The sequence below is a fragment of the Dryobates pubescens genome, chromosome 1, assembly GCF_014839835.1.
Source record: "Dryobates pubescens isolate bDryPub1 chromosome 1, bDryPub1.pri, whole genome shotgun sequence".
Taxonomy (NCBI): domain Eukaryota; kingdom Metazoa; phylum Chordata; class Aves; order Piciformes; family Picidae; genus Dryobates; species Dryobates pubescens.
Genome location: NC_071612.1, coordinates 19,747,207 through 19,766,968, shown reverse-complemented (window position 1 = coordinate 19,766,968; position 19,762 = coordinate 19,747,207). Strand labels below are relative to the sequence as shown.

The 19,762-nt window shown below is 36.3% G+C and overlaps 1 protein-coding gene across 4 annotated transcripts in view; it reads right to left on the bottom strand.

Annotated features, from left to right (window-relative positions):
- The window catches only part of CACNA2D3 (calcium voltage-gated channel auxiliary subunit alpha2delta 3), a 425,193-nt gene that overhangs the window by 29,420 nt on the left and 376,011 nt on the right, over positions 1-19,762 (bottom strand). For all 4 annotated transcript variants that reach the window (XR_008462276.1, XM_009910018.2, XM_054162207.1 and 1 more), the window contains 4 exons: positions 13,555-13,616; positions 12,563-12,607; positions 7,323-7,385; positions 3,906-3,976 (listed from right to left, as the gene is read on the bottom strand). Coding sequence is in view for 3 of the 4 variants with exons in the window: in XM_009910018.2 (XP_009908320.1) it covers positions 3,906-3,976; positions 7,323-7,385; positions 12,563-12,607; positions 13,555-13,616 (241 nt within the window). In the remaining variant the exon portion in view is untranslated. The remainder of the gene's footprint in view (positions 1-3,905; positions 3,977-7,322; positions 7,386-12,562; positions 12,608-13,554; positions 13,617-19,762) is intronic.

Here is a 19,762-nt window from a genome sequence, read left to right as displayed (position 1 = left end):
TCATCACATATCCTTGCCTGTTCAGGTATTCTCAATTACCAAGGTGCTCCACAGCTTAGTATGTATAAAAACTACAACTTGACTTGCATTTGCAGCATAGAGAATGACACCTCATTTACACAGCACACATGGCTATGTTTCTTCCTAAGTGGGTATGTGATTTCCCATATACGTACTATATACTACTGCACTGTGTTATACACTGGAAATTAGTGGTAATATTTAGAGAGGCATAAACTCTAATAGAGAGGGCTATTCTTATTGGTAATGAGAAGAGAGAAGTAACAGATGTTATTTGGTTCTTTTGTATGCAATTGTAAACCTGTACTAGACAGTCTGCTATGCTATTGCCTTTCTGACAGCTATTACATAGATGAAAAATGAATGTCAGTCTTTGGGATAGCACAATTACATGCTATTCACTTAGAAGGTGAAGATTAGTGTGCAGGCTTCATATATGCTCTGCACATGTCACCTAATACAGAAAACCATTCTGAAAATAGGCTGCTTATTTTCTAACCTTAAATGACTTCTGGCCACCCATATGAAAAAAAAAAATAATCCAAACTATTCATTGACCTATTTTTTTCCTTACGGAATTAATGTCATAAGTATGGGAGATATTTTGAGCTTACTTTTACTAAATAAATCATCACTAAATACAGGGACTACTACATTGCAGAACTGCTGTATTACAGATACATTTCTCCAATACCAAACCCACTAACACAAGTTTGAATTGTTCCTTCAGTCTATTACTGATCTTCTCCAAACTTTACATCTACATTCAGACACATGCATTCTTGACTAAGACACATATGAGTAAAGATAAAGCAAAGGAGCAAAAAAACCTCAGAAACAAGAGAAGCTCTCAGAGCAACAAGAACTTATTAGAGGGAGCCTTAACATCTGGGGGAGCTGGAATGCAGGGTTGTGCCATTTCAGTCATATATCCTGATAACATGATTAAATACCAAAGCATAGATTTTTCTTCAGAGGCCAAGAGGATGCCTGCTGGAAACAGAATCATTAAGAGGAAATGATGCTGCTTCCATATTTGTCTTAGAGTGCTTAGTTTTCCTCCTACTGGAGAAGATGAAAATGTTTTGCAGTCAAGGAATAACTAATTTTCTCTTACAGATTCATTAAGTTTATATCTTTAAGATCTTCTTGCTCCAACAGCCCTAAACTTTTTTTCTGATATTAATGTGGGGTGTTTTTTTTTTTTTTTTTAATTTTCACATTCTGAGCAGTTGAATCTGTTTTTTTCACTGTTTTTATGTAGACAAAATGCTGAGGAAACTATAAAGAGACTTTTTTTTTTCTAAGTTATGTGAAGCAGATACTTTTCCACAAGCACATCCTAATCAATTTAATAATAAATTTAAATTATATTTGAAGTATTTCACTGTCTGCCATATTCAGGTATAAGATAAACATAATTTTGCTAAATGAAATCATAGAACATGTCACGTTGCTTTGGAGGCACTGATATAATTTTTCTCCCTAAATATAAACCCTATAAACTAAGAAAATATACATACGTCTATTTGTACACATTATTCAAAAGAAGTACTGAGTTTAAAGAAAATGAGGAGGGAAGGAGGTATTTAAGTTCACTTTAAAAAATAAACAGCAAACACAAAAATTGAATTTCATGCTGCTTCAGGTTGAAAAGAAATATAGTCAACAGCAAACAACCCCCTTTTGTTTAACACTTCCAGCTCAATCCTTAAAAAAACCCCTTCTATATCCCTCCAAATTAGTGCTAGTTGAGAGAACGCATAAAGGGTTAGTTCATTCCTTTTGTGGATGGAGAACCTGAAAGCTGGCATGAATCAGTGAGGTGGTAGCACATACATGCACTGCCACTCAGATGACTGGTGCAAAAGGATGTGCTGGGGATGGTTGTAAACTCTTCTGCAGTGAAGATCAGGCACTGCAGAACCTTCTGCTTCTGAACTAAATGAGAAAGGAGCCAGACCAGATCCAACATGGCAAAGCTATGTAAGTCACCTGGCTGGGTGGTAAACAACATACAAGAAGTAAATGGCAAGAAAGGATCTGAATAAAAGGCTTTATACTCTGAGTTTTTCTCCATGGTAAGAGCAGCAATGACAAGTATAATTAATGCAATAACTATATTGTTGTACTCTGAGGGAAACAGTACTGCTAGTAATAGCTTTTGTTACTGCATTATTTAGTGCATTTTTCTTTACTTCTTAGTCCATATAAAATAACCTTGGGAAAAAAAACAACCACAAAACAAAACAAAAATCCACCCCCCAAAATTAGTCATCTTTAAAAAATGATTAATGTCTCTGATTATTTTTCATGAGAACCATTTCTTCATATTGTTGGAACAATTTATTTTAAAGGCCTCATCTAGCACAGATGAAAGACAGCTTTATATTATTTTTGTTGCTGCTCAGAGCTATTTGGTCTACAGCAGGAAAAGCAGGTGGCTTATTTAGTGAAATTACAGCACTTTGATTCTCTCCCAGTTTTCATTGATTTGCAATGGCTAGTTTATTGTGTTTAAATAATTGGTTCATGTTTACATTTTCTTTAGCATGTATCTCAGCTGCACAGAGCCAGTGCCTTCATTATCTGTAACTCCTTCAGAGCTCAAGGCCAGTAGAATCATAATCCCATGATCCATGCCAAATTGGCACAGTTTAGATTAAATATTTGGGCCATGCAGGCTTTGTTTTCTCCATGCTGGTGACTACTACCATAGATTGTACAGCAGATAATCTGAAATGCTTTGATAGACAGGAAAGAATATATTAGGACAAATTAAGGCATTATTCCTTGAGTTTGGTTGTATGTTTATTATCTGAATTAAATAAGATGCTTCATCTCCTGTTCAAAAAGATCTTTTCATCACAGAATCTAGCCTATAACTATGTATTACTTCCCTTCCTTTTACAGCATGTGCCAAGAGTGTAGTGCAAAACATAAAAACATTGTTACCCTCAGAAAACTAGGATTTGGGGTGATTCAGTGAGTCACTGACTGGGAATGGTATTTAGCTGTAATGTGCAGAAGTAGTGCAGAAAGCTTTCTGCCTTTAATAGAACTGGCTTACCAAGGAAGCAAAGAAATCATCTGCTTGGAAAGCCTCTGTATACACCCTCACATGCAATAGCTAAATTCAGTGGTTCATGGGATGACTGATAAGTCTTATACTAGAAATGCACAGGAAAATAAAAGGGAGAAATGTGATATATGGTCAGCAGTTCTCTCACACTGTAAGAACACAAAAGTGTAAGGAACAGTCCCTAGACCATATGAAAGCCATGAAGCCTCCAGTGTTGAATTACAGGTTAAAGGGAAAAGTTCTTTCTTTCCCAGGGTGCATAACCTATTTCAAAGGATAACACATAAAATCACTATTAGGTTTTATTATTGTCATCATGATAGCAAGACCAGATCAGTAGTCACAACAGTGTTCAAAGGTGAGCTAGTATGCGAACGAAAATGAATCACTGGCAGAACACTCTTTCCCTTAAACAGTAGGGCATTTTGAGAAATCTCCTACTTTGAAGAATCTCCATTTTTTTTTACAGGTCAGAATGTTTAATGTTGCATCAATGATTTGCTTTAAAGCCATTTAAAACTGTGCAGCAGATATGGGCCAATCCCTTTTCCACTTGAACCCAGCGGGAACAGGAGAGGCACACAGCTTAGCATCGTAGTCAAATAAACTTTTCTTCTAACAAGAAACTTACTGTAGCCTACCTCCAATACTCTGAACATTCAATGTGCATGGCATCATTGCACTCAGCTCACGTGGAAAAGAGGTATAAATGAGAATCCAGCCATACTGCCAGTCTTGTCCTTCTTGTGAATGACTTTGGGTTTGGTTTATTGCATTTTGTTGTTGCAAAGTTAATTCTTACCTCTTAAAGGAGCCCATTGCTAGTAACTTGTTCATCACAGCCCCTTCAACCTCCCCAAAAAAGTAACCAGTCTGTAAGGGGAAAATGCAAGAAATTACCAGAAGTGTAGATACATATAAACCAACACTAGACACAATTTAAACTGGCATCACTTAGGACCTGACAAGAGTGGCTTGAACAGTTACATAGGCAGGTTTTCAGGACCAGTGTACACAAAAATTGAAGAGGGCTTCACAGTCATCGCAAGTAGGGATTACATTATTACCCCCAAACAGATGTGAGAGCTTAAACAATATATTGAGGTACATTATATAACATCTAATATCAGAAATAAAACCCGTCCAAACCTAAAGCTTGTAAAGAAAACACACTAATCTGATCACAAAGCCTTGTGATTAAAAGGTTACTCAAAAAAGATATAAACAGGTTGAGAGAGGATTTCATAAGCACTCATTAAAAAGCATTTTTTATAATTCCTGCATGACCTGTTTAAGGAGCTGGAACGGTACATTTCATCAATCCTATAAATTTTAACTCCATTCAGAATAATTTCATACTTAAAACCACTCAGGCTGATGAATTACTCATTTTGTCCTTGTTCGGTAGATGTGGACTAATGAAAATAAATCTCTCTTGAGAAAACAAACATTCAAGTTATGAATTGGGTATGTACTGCGGAAGTGATTCCATCATCTGCAGCCGTTCCTACGGCTGTGGAAAATCCTGCACGTGCAGCATTCTTCTAGTTTGGGAAGACTTTTTTTTTTTATTATTATTTTAGAGCCTCAAGTCCCAGGAGGATAGGGCATGTTCTCTGCATTGTTTAAAGGGGGAAATCCCACAATTTACGGGGGGAGGGGAAAGGGCATTACACTCTCAAATTGCATAAATTCCATAGGTTTTGTATGAACTAAACCCCAATTCCATTACAAGGAACTTAGCTGACCTCAAGTATGCACCTGGGAGTTTGGAAGGCAGAGAAGTTATAGCCCTAGCCAAAAAAAAAGGCATTCCTCCACCTAAAAAGCAAGTATTGCCTTTTTTTTTAATAACTCAGGGGAAACTTGGAACCTTTTCCAAAGCGTGCGGGTGTCTAAAGTCTCCTAGAAACTAGAGGAACATTTGTAGCTTTTATGGCTAAAAATACCAGCTTTAATAGCCCAAGCTGACTGGTGAAGAAAGATTATTCTAACTATTGGAGAAGTAGTCAATGTCAAAAAGCCCAAACCATAAATGAACTAGTATAACCTTAGATAGTAATAAACCTGATGTATCAAGTTCTGCTTCAGTCTTATAAAGACATTGCAGTGACAGTTTTCTCCATAAAAGCTCTGTTGGCAAATGCTAATTCTCCCCCACAGCAGTAATACCCAGATTATCAGCACTTTTAATACATTCAGATTTAGTTGCAGTTTAGGTAAGAATTACACTTCCAGATCATTTTTGGAAAGCCCATAGAAACACAGTGCTGAAGGGACCCCAGACACATGAGCAACTGAGCATCATCTCATCTCCCTAGGCATTCTCTAAGCACAAGAAAGTCAATACATACATAACACACATGCAAATAGAAATATATACTATTGCAATTATAATAATTTTCCTACTGTGTTACATGAACAGAGACAACTTTACTATCCATTGTAGACTTACATCTGTCATAACTAAATAATCCAGGTCCTAACACATTTCTAGTGTAGTTTTGATCCCTTCATTTGCCCACACTACTTTCTTCATGAGAATCTGTAATTGATAGTATCAGATAACCTACCAAAGGAAAAATATCTTCCTAGTGATATTTATTGTTGTAGCCAACTATCAACTAGCAGACCAGTGTGATTACACAAGTTACAAGTACCTGTGAGTAATAATGCAGTAACAGAGGAAAATGTGAGACAAAAATATTTTAAATATTTAAGATTATTCTACAATGTTAGGTCATTGCTCAACTAAGTGAAATACAGATTTGATGGATAGAGATGAGAGGGTAAAAAAACCCCAACAAAACAGAGCAGCTGCTTCTAACATAATGGAGTTAATATTTGAGTATTGTCACATTTTTAGTTCATATTGTTTTGGGGATACAGTCTAGAATTATATCCAGAACATGACAGACATTCTAAAGGGCTGGAAACAATAAATTTCACAAAGTAAAGCAAAAGAATCAATTTCAGTGCTCATTTTTATACACAAGATGACATATCATGAAGAATGGCTATTGTGTAACACAGTGTACAGTATGACCAGTTAATTCTCTATTGCAGATTGGAAGGATAATAATTTCAGAAAAATTGCATTTCCCTTGTTTATAATGTGCTAATAGACTTTTCAAAGTATCAGGCAAAATGGGGCAAGGGAAGGAATGATCATGAGTAAACATGCAATTACTTTGGCACAATGCAAAGGTGAAAAATATCTTCACTGCTTTCTTTCAGAAGGTATCAGATTAAAAGCTGCAATAACTCAAGCTATTAATTTAAAATTAATTTACAAGCAAAATGCCCAGTTTGGCTTCTTAAATGCCATTCACTTCAAGTTTTTTATCTCTGCTCCACTTACTGCTCCAAGGCACCCAGGGCTCTTTCCAATGGCTGTTTCTCAGTATCAAATCTAGTTATAAAGAATATAATTCACTGAGGGCTAAGTAGAAGTGTGGATATTCCTATTTGCAAATCCGACACATAAAAGACATTAAACTTCAGACTATTCTGGCATATTTAGGGCACCATCCCAGCACTTTTCAGGCAAAAATTAATGAGAATGATGATGGTTTGAATGATAATGCATTCATCTTTCAATAATTTTCCATAAAGACAAAGCAAAATAATGTTTTGAATGATCTTCTCATCAGTCGTGATTCTTGTCCTCTCTGTTGTGAGGCTGAGTTCACAGTTTTAACCCTTTGACGACTGTAATCCACTTCAGAAAACAAATTCCTTATAATACTTCATTGTTTAAACACCAGAGCTTGCAAAGGTGGGGTAACTGCAAAGTTCTTCATGGTCTGCACTGAGTACTGTGCACTTTTTGGAAAAGTAAGGCCAAAAAGCATTGCGTAAAAACTAAGACTAAAGGCTGCTGGCTCTTGGCCATACTGATAGCAGCTGGAAATGTTAAGAATCTGAGAATCTTTTATTCTTGGGGTAAAAATGTTATATGGAAGACAGAAAATTCTGCAGGAAAAAGAAAAGAAAAAAAAAGGCCCTGTAAGAGTACATTTATGTCTCCAATGGGAGACAGAAATTGAGCTCCTGTAAGAAACAACTTATGTTCTTGTGGAAGGAACTGCTTTTATTTTACACTACTTTCCTTAACATTTTAAGATAGTGGCCTATTAAAAAAACCAAACCAAACAAACCCCAAGACATTTTATATGAATGTGTGACAGGAGAAGACTAAATAAAATATTTCACTTACTTGTGTATAGTCTTCAGACACTAAAATAAATCCATTGTTATCTATTAGGTAACAGTTGATTGTCTGAAAAACAAGAAAATGCAATTTTAATTGTTGCATTTTAATATGCAGTACTAAGTTAATTACTCTGAGTGACTTCTGGATGGGTAAAGCCTTCAGGTTGTTACAGGGGCTTAGCTAATTTCTAAGTGAGTACAGTCTCGTAGGATGTTATCTGATTCAATGTTTATGCATTTGTTGCATGCAAAACAAAGCAAAGATGTGCAGAACAAGGGACGATATAAAATAATTATAAACAAACATGTCAAGAATGAGGTCGGTGGTTTTATAAACTATTCTTAAAAGTTTTCTATATAGCTTATTTTGCAGTGGCTCCTGATGGAGCAACTTTGTTGCTCCTGATGGCTTCTCCGGTGTTTGGAGAAAAACATGAGCACAATGTCATTACCCTAATGATGTATTAATGAAAACACAGTGACAGCCTGGGGAACCAACAGGGAACCAGGTAATAGTTTTTAATTTGTTCATGGGGGGATGGGACCAGAAACTTCTGTAAAAAAGGCCCCACAGGTCTCCTAAAGTTTTTCAAAGTGTGTTTTTAATTGGGAACTGGACAGCTAGCTTTTTGTAGGTCAGTTGTATAAATTGTGTAAAGAAAGGTAAACCCAAAACAGTGCTTCCCTCCATACATGCATTCACTGTGTTAACCTCAAGTGAGTTGCTTGTTACAGGCAAAGTTTTAATTACTGCACTTCAGAGTTTAAACACGAGATTCAGCTTGAACCTGGGATATAACTCCATTTCTCTTCAGTGTTGAAAGTACCTACTTCAGCATTAAATATTTTTTTTTTCTTTTCTGAAATCAGCAAATATTTTATCAGTTTTGTGGGTTTTCTGTAACATTCATACAAAAGAATAAAGCAAGATGCCTTCCAACATAGCAATCATCTCTGGTTTGCTTTTAATCCAAAACCTTTCTTCTTGCAAATATGCTGCAAAGAGACACGATGAAATTTACTTTCTGCTATGCTCTCCACATCCAGCAAAATCTTTCTGTTGTTTCAGAGAGGAAAGCATTTCCATGGAGCAGTAATTGTGAAACACATTGTGATTTTTATATAGGTGCTTAAATGTGTCTGATTCTCATTGTGGCCACATATTAGTACAGTTAGGGGAAAGATTTGCAGAAATACTGTCTCGGAGTTTATTTGAAACAAAAAAAAAAAAGCCCCAAACACAGACACAAAAAAATATCAAAGAACTAAAGAAAGAAAAAAGAAGCTCAAATCAGGCAAAAGTTTGGAATGAATGTCATTCCCTAACATGAATGCAGGATATTAGTTCTAATAGGGAAACCTTAGCGACATACACCCCACAGTGACAGAAAACCTGTGAAACAGGAAGTTGAAACAATTAATTTCCAACCTTTGATCTGCTAGAAAGCCCAAAATTGGCAAATGCAAAGTGAAAAGCTGATGATGCTGGCAAAGAATGGAGTAGAGCTAATGCATTCAGAAGAGGCAGCTACTTAACCTCAATGGTGTGTGAAGGGTGGAATTTCAGAAGTAGGCTGTAACACCAGAACACTGCTCTTCCCAAAGCCAATCACAAACCTCCCACTAACTTTATTAGGAGAGGATCTAAGTCAACAAAGAGCTCTTTTGAGGATACAGATTTGCAGGTCTTATGCGTGAAAGATTATTCTAAAGATAGTGCTTTAGAAACAATAATTCTCCACAGTAAAGAAAATAAATAACAGTAGTTGTGCTGGACAAGGAAGTCTAGGCTTAATTTCATAGTTTATGGATTACATGCAATTGGGAAAACACTGCCTCAATTCAAGAATGAGTGGCCATGTCTTGAATCTCTAATCATAGTCATTCACTAGCATTATTCAGAATCTTAAAATATACTAATGTTCTATCATTATAAACTGAAAACAGGCATAGTGAAATAAATGCAATCTACATATTTTTGAAGGAATGTGAAGATAAGAGGGTTTCTATTTCAATCCATTTTAGAAGCATTAACAAGGGGAAAATATTCATTCAGAACCATTCATTCACCTGCTTGCCAGCAAGATGAATAACTTTCAATATTCAGAACTGCATTCAAAAAAAAAAAATATATATATCCCAGCTTGCAACTTAAATTTAGCAGTGCCAAAGGGCTGTGGGGTACATTTACCTGTTCAATACATTAGCAGATCTCAACCAAAGTATTTCAGATACACGATTAATGCATAGGATAATAGAATTTGCATAAGCTAGAGATTTAATTCACAATGTTTCACAGGTACTAGAAGTGAACTATGCACAGATTTGCCCAAAAGTTCAAGTTCAGTGAACTTCATATTTCAAGGGGAATGTTCCATAGGTGGAGAGTCCCTGAGCTTGTAAAACAGAGTAGGCATGAAGTCCAGAATAAATACAGCAAGAATGTTAACTGAGGTCTGAGAACACATTTGAATTACAGTAACTTTGATCAAGTTTAAGTCCTCTATGTATTTTTCACAGTTTCAATATACAATAACAGTAGTGGAATGCAATATAGGTTAAGAAACCAAAAACAAAAAAAGAAAGAAAACAAAACATTGAAATAAAATGTGAGACATAGGGAAAACAAGAAAGACCAATTAAATTCAAAGCTCTCAAACCCCAGGAAAATTAGATGTCTGTATTTTAGAATAAAAAGTATCACACACAAAGTCATCTATTAATTCCCTGTATGACTACATCTCTCCACGTGCTTCCATGGCTCCTGCTGCTGTCAAGTGAAAGTAGCTGAAAAGAATCTAAGCTGCTTGTATTTCCTTGAGTATGTCTGCAATGGCAAAAGAAGTCCTGTGTGATTTAGCAAAGTATATATAACTAATCTTATTAACGTCCAATGCCATAAAAAAAAAGGCTGTGCTGCCTTGGAATTTTATCAGTGTGTACTTGCTTCTTAGAAAGGACAGACCAAAAACATTTTTTCACTAATATGCTTGTTTTGATGAAGTAGCAGGACACTTTGCAGCATGTTTTACACATGAAATTACATAGTAATATTATTCTCTCACAAAGGTTATCGCAAATAAAGGAAGTAGTCTCAGCCCAGTTTATAAGCTGAAAAGCATGTTGGTTCAGGCTAAACAAAGTAATTTTTATACAGCCCTCTAACCTTGGACAGACTCCTTGAAGTGACAGTTCTCAAGCTGGTTGGCTATGACTGGAAACCCACTGATGAAAATATCTAAAGCTTCTGAAAACAATGCAAGGTAAAGCTTGCATATTAAATAGCAAGCTATACTAAAACAAGGCCACAAAACACAGGTACTTAACAGTTCTACAGACCTTTTTCAATAGATATGTGATCTCTCTTATGTGTGGGGTCATTATCACTATGAGCTGACCTTAGAATTGGTTAATAAGCAAATGACAGCCTAGAATCTGGGCTAAGTAAGCACTTCCATGAACACCTTGGTGGAAATCCTTTCTTTTTTATTCATATTTGGAAAAGTTCACTTTATTATTAAAACGAAGCAAGATTTAAATGGAAGAGTCTGTAACTTGCTGTAGCTATAAATGCAAGAGGTAGTTGAGATATTGAATCACAGAATCACTAAGGTTGGAAGAGACCTCAAAGATCAACAAGTCCAACCTGTCACCACAACCCTCATGACTACTAAACTATGGCACCAAGTGCCACGTCCAATCCTCTCTTGAACACCTCCAGGGACGGTGACTCCACCACCTCCCTGAGCAGGACATTCCAACAGCTAACAACTCTCTCTGTGAAGAACTTTCTCCTCACCTTGAGCCTAAACTTCCCCTGGTGCAGCTTGAGGCTGTGTCCTCTTGTTCTGGTGCTGGTTGCCTGGAAGAAGACACCAACTCCCTCCAGGCTACAGCCACCCTTCAGGTAGTTGTAGACAGCAATAAGATCTCCCCTGAGCCTCCTCTTCTCTAGGCTAAACAATCCCAGCTCCCTTAGCCTCTCCTCATACGGCTTGTTCTCGAGGCCTCTCCCCAGCCTCGTTGCCCTTCTCTGGACACATTCAAGAGTCTCAATGCCCTTCTTAAATTGAGGGGCCCAGAACTGGACACAATACTTTGTGATCCATTTCATCGCCAAAGATGGCGTAATCATGGGCCTTTGCGTTTCAGCTTATTACAAAGTTTATTTTCTATTATTTATTGCTATATTTGTCCTCCAACTGCTAGATCACAGTGTCCTAGTTGATGAATTACTGTTTAAAGGGTTTCACTTTTATAACTATTGATGTTTTGAAATCTTCCTTTCTCCCTGAAATGATTTTTATTATTTCAATCGCATATATTTTCAAACATTTTATCACTGCACCTGTGTCCTGAACTCACACTCAACAAAAAACAGTTCAGTGTCATAGTATATGAGGTTGTGAAGCTCTATTAATGAGTTCTGCTTAGATTCAGCTCTGAATTCAGGACTAGTTCTAGTGTGAACATTAGAGATCAGCTCCAAAGATGAGCAATAAACCAGTAAAAAAATACCTCAGAATACCTTCAAAATACTTTCAAAACTAGAATAGAATAGAATAGAATAGAGTAGAATAGAATAGAATAGAATAGACCAGACCAGACCAGGTTGGAAAAGATCTTTGAGATCATCATGTCCAACCTATCATCCAACACTATCTGATCAATTAAACCATGGCACCAAATACCCCATCAAGTCTCTTCTAAACACCTCCAGGGATGGTGACTACACCACTTCCCTGAGCAGCCCATTCCAACAGCCAATAACTCTTCCTATGAAGAACTTCTTCCTAACATCCAGCCTAAACCTCCCCTGGCACAGCTTGAGACTGTGTCCTCTTGTTCAGGTGCTGGTCGCCTGGAAGAAGAGACCAACCCCCACCTGGCTACAACCTCCCTTCAGGGAGTTGTAGACAGCAATAAGTCTCCCCTGAGCCTCCTCTTCTCCAGGCTAAGCAACCCCAGCTCTCTCAGCCTCTCCTCATAGGGCTTGTGGTCCAAACCCCTCACCAGTTTTGTTGCCCTTCTCCGGACACATTCCAGCAAGTCAACATCAAGTCAACATGGATTCACAATGCACAAGTTATTACAATGCATATTGCCAATCTTGTAATTCATAGTAGAAAATTCAGAAAGTGATTCCAAATTACACCAAGAGAGGATAATGTACAATGAGATAATCAACTTTATGTTCTGCTGCAGTAGAGGTATAAATGGAAAAAAAATCTGTTAAACACTTACCTCATCATCACAACTTATTGCACATCTGCCATCAAGAGATGCACACTAGAGATTATATAAAAAATTAGATAAATTACTTTCATGTCTCATTTGATTACTACAAAATATGACATTCTACCAATCTGTGATGATATCAATTGCATTTTTGTTTGACAGCAATTGTTTTAAAAATTACTAGGAATCTTTTTTAATCTGCTCACCAAACCAGTTCTGTTCCTGCCTGCAGAGAAAGAGAGGATTCACACTGGAACAGTTTCAGCTGTTTTAAACATCGTGTTCTCCTCTATGTGTTAGATGCTTGGAAACCATTTGTGGATAAGAATACACAATTTTTCAGTAGGGGTAGGAAAGGACCTGCATTTTAGGGGTTATTTTCTGAAACACTACAGTTCAAACTGTTCTCAAAATCAAGAAGGCAACTCTGAATCTTTAGAAAGGCACATGGCTTCAATGAGTACAAATTCAATATCCTGAACATTTTGTGTATTGATTATTAAAGATTATGAATGCCAACCATGATTCAGTTACCTAGGTCAGTTAATTTACATGTCTGATACTTTAGTTACTGAATGTTGGGAGACAGGTTCTAAGTAAGTGAGGAAGGGTAATTATGCTATCACTAAAAATGAATAAGTATCAGTGTTTGTTTTACTGTTTCCACTTTTTCTGAGAAAGAAAATTTATATGTCAGGCCAACAAAGGAACTCCTTATGTATTGGGGCCTAGAATTAATAATCTCTCTTCTTGCTTCCACAAATATGGAATTAAGCAACTAATTTTGACCTTGGAATTCTCTTTTCTTCGTAATGATAAACTAGAAAGTCAATCAGAAGTATTAGCTGTTACATATTTCAAATATATTTTCTTTACAATAGTTTTGCTTTTGACTAAAAAACAAAAGTTTAAAAAAATTAAAATTGTAGGTCATCACCTGCACAGTTAGAAAGCTGTTGTTGACTCAATGACAAAGAAAATGTCAATTTAAAATATACCTGTCTGCTTGCAGTCCAAAATTTCCGCTGGAAAAATTCAAGTTTCATCTGGATGCCTACAGCTGTGAAAGACATTAATTAAAAACAATTTTAAAAAAATAAAATCCTTCAAAATGATTATTTAAAATTAATCAAAACTAAAACCCAGTCCTATTACGAAAAGGAAGCCCTAGAATGAAAAACACACAACTAATTAAATTGAAGAGACCACACAGTCTTGTTTTAAACCATTTACAGTTTGGTGTATCACGAAGACATTTCTAATATAGTATGAAAACTACACAGGCAGACATCATTCAGGTTACACACATCTCCATAACTGACATAAAAGACCCATAAGCTGAAGATATTGATGTTCAAATCCATCTCTAATTTATGTTTTACTGGTGCTGAATAAAACAGCTGTGGGAACACATACCATGTGTTTTGTGCCAGAACACATGAAGAGGGACTGAAGCAACACAATAATACTGCCTAAGCTACCATCTGGGTTTGGGTCATTTAATCCATGAATTATCAGTGGATCACATTAAAAACTTCCTAAGAAAAATGAAATTAGCAGCATAATGTGCAATTCTCTGACAGAAGTAGCTAACATTCCTGTTTTTCAAATTTATTTATTTTTTAAAGATACTAATGATAATAGCTTTTCATTTTCCTAATAATAATTCAAGATACTACTGGCTTAAATCATTTATTTCTCATAACCTCAGGTAGGATTATGATTTTCCTAATATCAGTGAATCTTTCTTCCAACCTAGCCTGACATTCCTGGCAGACCTAGCACTGTATTGTTTCTGCTGAAAACCAACATAGTGCATTGTATTAGGATAGAATAGAATAGAATTAATCAGGTGGGTAGAGACGTTTGAGATCATCAAGTCCAACCTATCATCCAACACTACCTAATCAACTAAACCACGGCACCAAGCACCCCATCAAGTCTCTTCCTAAACACCTCCAGTGATGCTGACTCCACTACCTCCCTGGGCAGCCCATTCCAATGGCCAATCACTCTTTCTATGAAGAACTTCCTCACATCCAGCTTAAACCACCCCTGGTGCATAAGGTCCAAAGGCAATTGATTCTTCTGTTTTCACCTGCCTAAGATAAGAGTATGATAATGTATCCATCTATCTGTGCTGAAAACTTCTGAATTAGCTTCCTTTTCTGCAAAGCATTTCTGTGCTGGCCCTTACCAAGTGGGCTCTTTCATGTCAGGTTGGGGATACATAATTGCTGGAGCAGAAAGAACGAACTGGGCCCTGATGACTAATCTATAACCTTAGTATACTATTTTCTTCAAAAAAGCTACAATTTTTAAAGACTTTAAAGTATAAAGACCTAACTTACAGCAAATTAATTGATACAATGCTTTGTTTAAAAACAAACAGAACTTCAAAATAATTTAGTTCTTTTGGAAAATTGAATAAAATTTCACTTATTCATTTCTCTTCCAGGATCCACAGTAGGGATAATTTTAAAACATATTTACATTTAGATTATTGGTACTTGCTTTTGCAAATTCACACATGCTGATGTCATGCATATATTTAATTTTATTCTGTGTTAGCAGCTAAGAAAAAAGTATGTGAAATGAAATCTGAACTGATTCAAGGAGATGTGAAATTACATAAGGAATTTTTGTATTATAAGAGGTTATAAATACTTCTCTGCTATCTATCACTCATTGATGTTCTTGCTTAAGAGAGTAAGTAAGGAAATCCATTTCACCTTTTGAATAAAACCTAGTAGAGGTTCTCTCCAGCTATGTTTTCTTATCTAGTAATTTATTTTACAGTCAGAATACAGAATTAATCAGGTTGGAAAAGACCTTTGAGATAATTAAGTCCAACCAGTCCCCCCAGTCAATGAGAAAATGCTATCTAACAGCCATGCAGCACATTTTCTTACATGCAGGTGATCTGCACATTCTACTTGCTTTTTCTAATATGGAGGTAAACCCCATATACTTTCAGTATTCAGTATTCAGTATCACTAAGGTTGGAAGAGACCTGCAATGAAATCATATTGCTTCTGGATGGTATATCACTATTTGAAATGTTGGTGTCATACAACATTTCTACAATCCATTCAATCATGTAAGAATTAAAGTAAAACCATTCATATCAGTAAAAGTCCTGTTGAACTCCTTGAATCTACCCACACAATCAACATTTGATACACAAGTAGGTACCTCTGTCACTAATCTTTGGCACTGAAGGAGGTAAAATAGAAATGCACTATAAACTAAGTCTACTGTTGTCAAGGTAATACGGTGTCATAATGGTAGCAATTTAAGTATAACAAAGTATGTTACTATTTCCTTAAGTAGAGTTTTGTTATTTAGTTATTAAATAATCATACAGTGGTTTGGCTTGGAAGGGACCTCCAAAGGTCATCTATTCCAACCCGCATGCAGTGAGTAGAGACATCCTGCATTATATTAGGTTGCCCAGAGCCCTGTCATGCCTGATGAATATCCACAAGGATGGAGCCTCAGGGCAACCTGTTCCACTGTTCCATTACCCTCATGGTAAAGAACTTGTTCCTAACATCCAATGTACATCTACTCTTCTCTAAGTTGAAACCATTGCCCTACACCCTATTAATACAGGCCTTTGTAAACAGTTCCTCTCCAGGGAATGTATCTGGAAGGTATCCAGAAAACACAAATGCTATTACTTTTTAAAAAGCACTAAAACAACAAAACTTACAACTGATCTTACATAGAATACACATTTCAATGTATACTATGAACTGTTTTTCAACATTTGTAGGCTTGGTTCAATCAAAATGGTCAAGGGATACAAATAATTTTGAATTATTTGTACCAAGGCTGGGCTGGAGCTAGAGGTATACAGGAGATGAACTTATAGGAGCCAATGGAGGGATATTGAGACTCTTTCTCCACATAACACAGAATGTATCATTTCAAGCAGATATTGCACTTCCAAGTTTTGTTTCAATCATATTCACAAATGGTCTTAGGTAAGTCAAATAAGTACTTTTAATACTGCCTATGAAAAACAGTAACTCAAGATTTGCTTCCTTCTGTTTAATAAAATGGTTGCTATTCTGTAGTGCATACTCTATGAAATAACAGATGGTTGAGGATCACAAAATTCAACTCTTGGCTCAGTGATAATTGTTGCTAAATAAGTAATTTCCTTATGCATTTATTCCATGGCTGAGGGTGATTTTTTCATACTTGGCAAAATGCTTTGAGGATAGAACTGTGTTGGGAAGTGCTCAACTGCTACAGAGCTCAGGACAGATCAGGATTGTTTGTGTTTATTTCAAGATGTCCACAGTTAACCAAATGGACAAAAAGATTTCTCAACAAATTACTTCAGTGCACACAATTATAAGAGCTCATAGGATTTACTTTAAGAGAATAATCTTCCACTTAAGAGAAAATAATAGATTAGAATGTTGTATTTCAGTCAAAAGACAGCTGATTCTCCCTACAAATAGGGCAAAGGGAATCCAAATAGTAGAAAAGCTAAAAGGATTTCCATTCTGTGAAATATCTCTAGAAAGTTACACTATATAAACCCACTAAATCAGCAAGGTTAGAAAAATATCTTAAGATCTCCCTTCCCTTTTCCCACAGAATACAGTCTAGACTAAGATTCTCTCCCAAAGATACCCAACATTTTGAGCATATCAGGGTGTCTTATTTCTGATGGAATTATCTTAAACTAGGTTTAATTTGGCTTGAAAATAAGCAATCTTATAGACAGATTTGTAGCAGGGTTATTTTTTTCATTTGTATCACCTTTGCGTATTAAGTTTAGGTTACTTAAGATTCTCTTCATCCTGCCTACTCGTATTACCTCTTACTACTATCTTTTAACATGTCTAATGACTAAATGTGAAATATTCCAGAACACCTTTAACTACTTTTAAAAAGTTGATTTGACTTCTTTTGTTTATACTCTAAATCTGTTCAGTTCAAAATCTCTGTCTTCAGCTCTTAGCCAAAGAATGAGACATTGAATATTACACCCCAACATGTAATACTGAGAAATAAACACCATAGCTGCCAAAAAGTACCTCTAGTACAAAATAATGGAAGACTCCCACCACTAAAGATGATGACCTTAAAAATATGTATAAAACATGTGTAGCATTGTATTTAAAATGTACAGAAGTATTTTTTCCCCTTAATTCCAGTAAGACTTAAGTAATAAATTAAAGGTATTATAGTTACGCCCCAGTATCATCCAACATAGTTATATTCCCAGTGATAGTCATTCTTTCAACACATGCAGAATACATAAAAAATATGAATGGAGCATTCGTGAAACGTGCACTTCCCAGACCGATTCTAATCCCAGCTTCGCTTAACTTGCACAGTAAAACGCGGTTTCACCCTTCCAATTTTCACACTTCATTCAGTTTCCTTCTTGCTCTCAGTGATCTTTTCCATTCTAGCCAAACCTTCATCTTCTCACTCCAGCTCCTCTCTTCAAACAGAAAATTCCCAGAATTTTCTTTTAACTTGAAAAATGTTAGTTTTATTATCCAGGTTTGAACCTGAATCAAGTACTCAACACACACACGCACACACACACACAAATCAGCTAACAGTCAAAGCCTGGCTATTTTGTCATATACTGAAAACATGAGTTTACAATTGGAAGTGTTGGGCAACCTCAATGAAGATGGTGATACCAGCCCTCTTCATAATGGACCATTATAAATAGCCTGTGAGAAAAGAATGAAATTAACAAAAAGCTGGGTCAAACTGTTCAGCAGTTGTGCACTGTCTTCTGTTTTTCTTATATTATAGTCCCTACCCCAGCAAAATATCAGTTATGGATTTGGATAAGATACTATTGGTATTCACACACTATCCTCTCTAATATGATGGGGCTTTTTTTTTGTTTGTGTTTTGTTTTGGTTTTTGTTTGTTGTTGTTTTTTTAATATTTAATTACTTAACTAAGTGAAGATTCAGACAAAAAAATAAATCCTGTATTTATTACTAGTATCTTACCTTTTTCTGCCTATCATCCGACAAGTGAAGTGACCATGCACACACACATATTTGTAAGCCCTACATAATCATGTTTGTTCTGGAAGTCAGTTGTCATATTTCATAATATTGTCATAAGATTTTAGCAACACACCAGGTACTGGAATGTAACATGTAAATGGATGCATTCTTCTTAGACAATGGAAAGTTAAGATCTTCCTCTTTTATTATGGACCTCAAGCCTGCTATTTTCTTTTTGAAGATTTTTAGAATTAGTAGTGGAAGAAGTTTCCTGGATGGAAACTCCCAAGATACAGGGAAGGCAGTGGCAATTGGTATTTCCTGGAGGCCAAGCTCAAGCAGAAAGGGAGGAGACACTGGGAACTTGATGTGAGGCCAGGCTGAAAGGGGAGCAGGATGATGATTGCTGGGAGGCCGAAGTTCATCCAAACACAAACCTCCAGGGACAGCTGAAGGGTTTGGTTTGCAGCCAGCCCCTGACAACCTGAACTGTGGAGGGCAGTCTGTGAACATCATCATAAACCAGACTCCCTTTGACTCCCTGACACATATCTTCCTTCTGGAGGACTAATGAAGTAGCAGCAGCAGAAGAAAGAAACACAAAAAGGATATAAATTGAGTGAAAACATAAAAAAATATAGATGCTTTTGACTGAAAGTCCATTGCCTTTTCAGAAGGCTTCACTGAGGAGCTTGGCGGAAAACAGGTTATCTGTAAATTATCATTCAGACAGTTATGCTGCATTTCAAACTTTACAAGATAGTAGCTGGTGTGCTGCCAACTCTAACAAAGGGCTCACACAGAAATCTACTTATTTACTCCGTGATAAACTTTGTGTAGCAGGAGCACAGCTCAAGGGAGCTACTTGTGAATCCATTTGTACTTTTAAAAAATAATCAAAAAACCAAACCTGACAGAGAAGAGAAGAGAAGAGAAGAGAAGAGAAGAGAAGAGAAGAGAAGAGAAGAGAAGAGAAGAGAAGAGAAGAGAAGAGAAGAGAAGAGAAGAGAAGAGAAGAGAAGAGAAGAGAAGAGAAGAGAAGAGAAGAAAATGAAAGGAAAGGAAAGGAAAGGAAAGGAAAAGAAAAAGAAAATAAAAGAAAAGAAAAGAAAAGGAAAATGGAAATGGGAAAAAAGAAAAGAAACCTTCTCATAGGCCTGGAGGGAGTTAAACACTTGGCATGCAAAACCACACTAAGTGCACT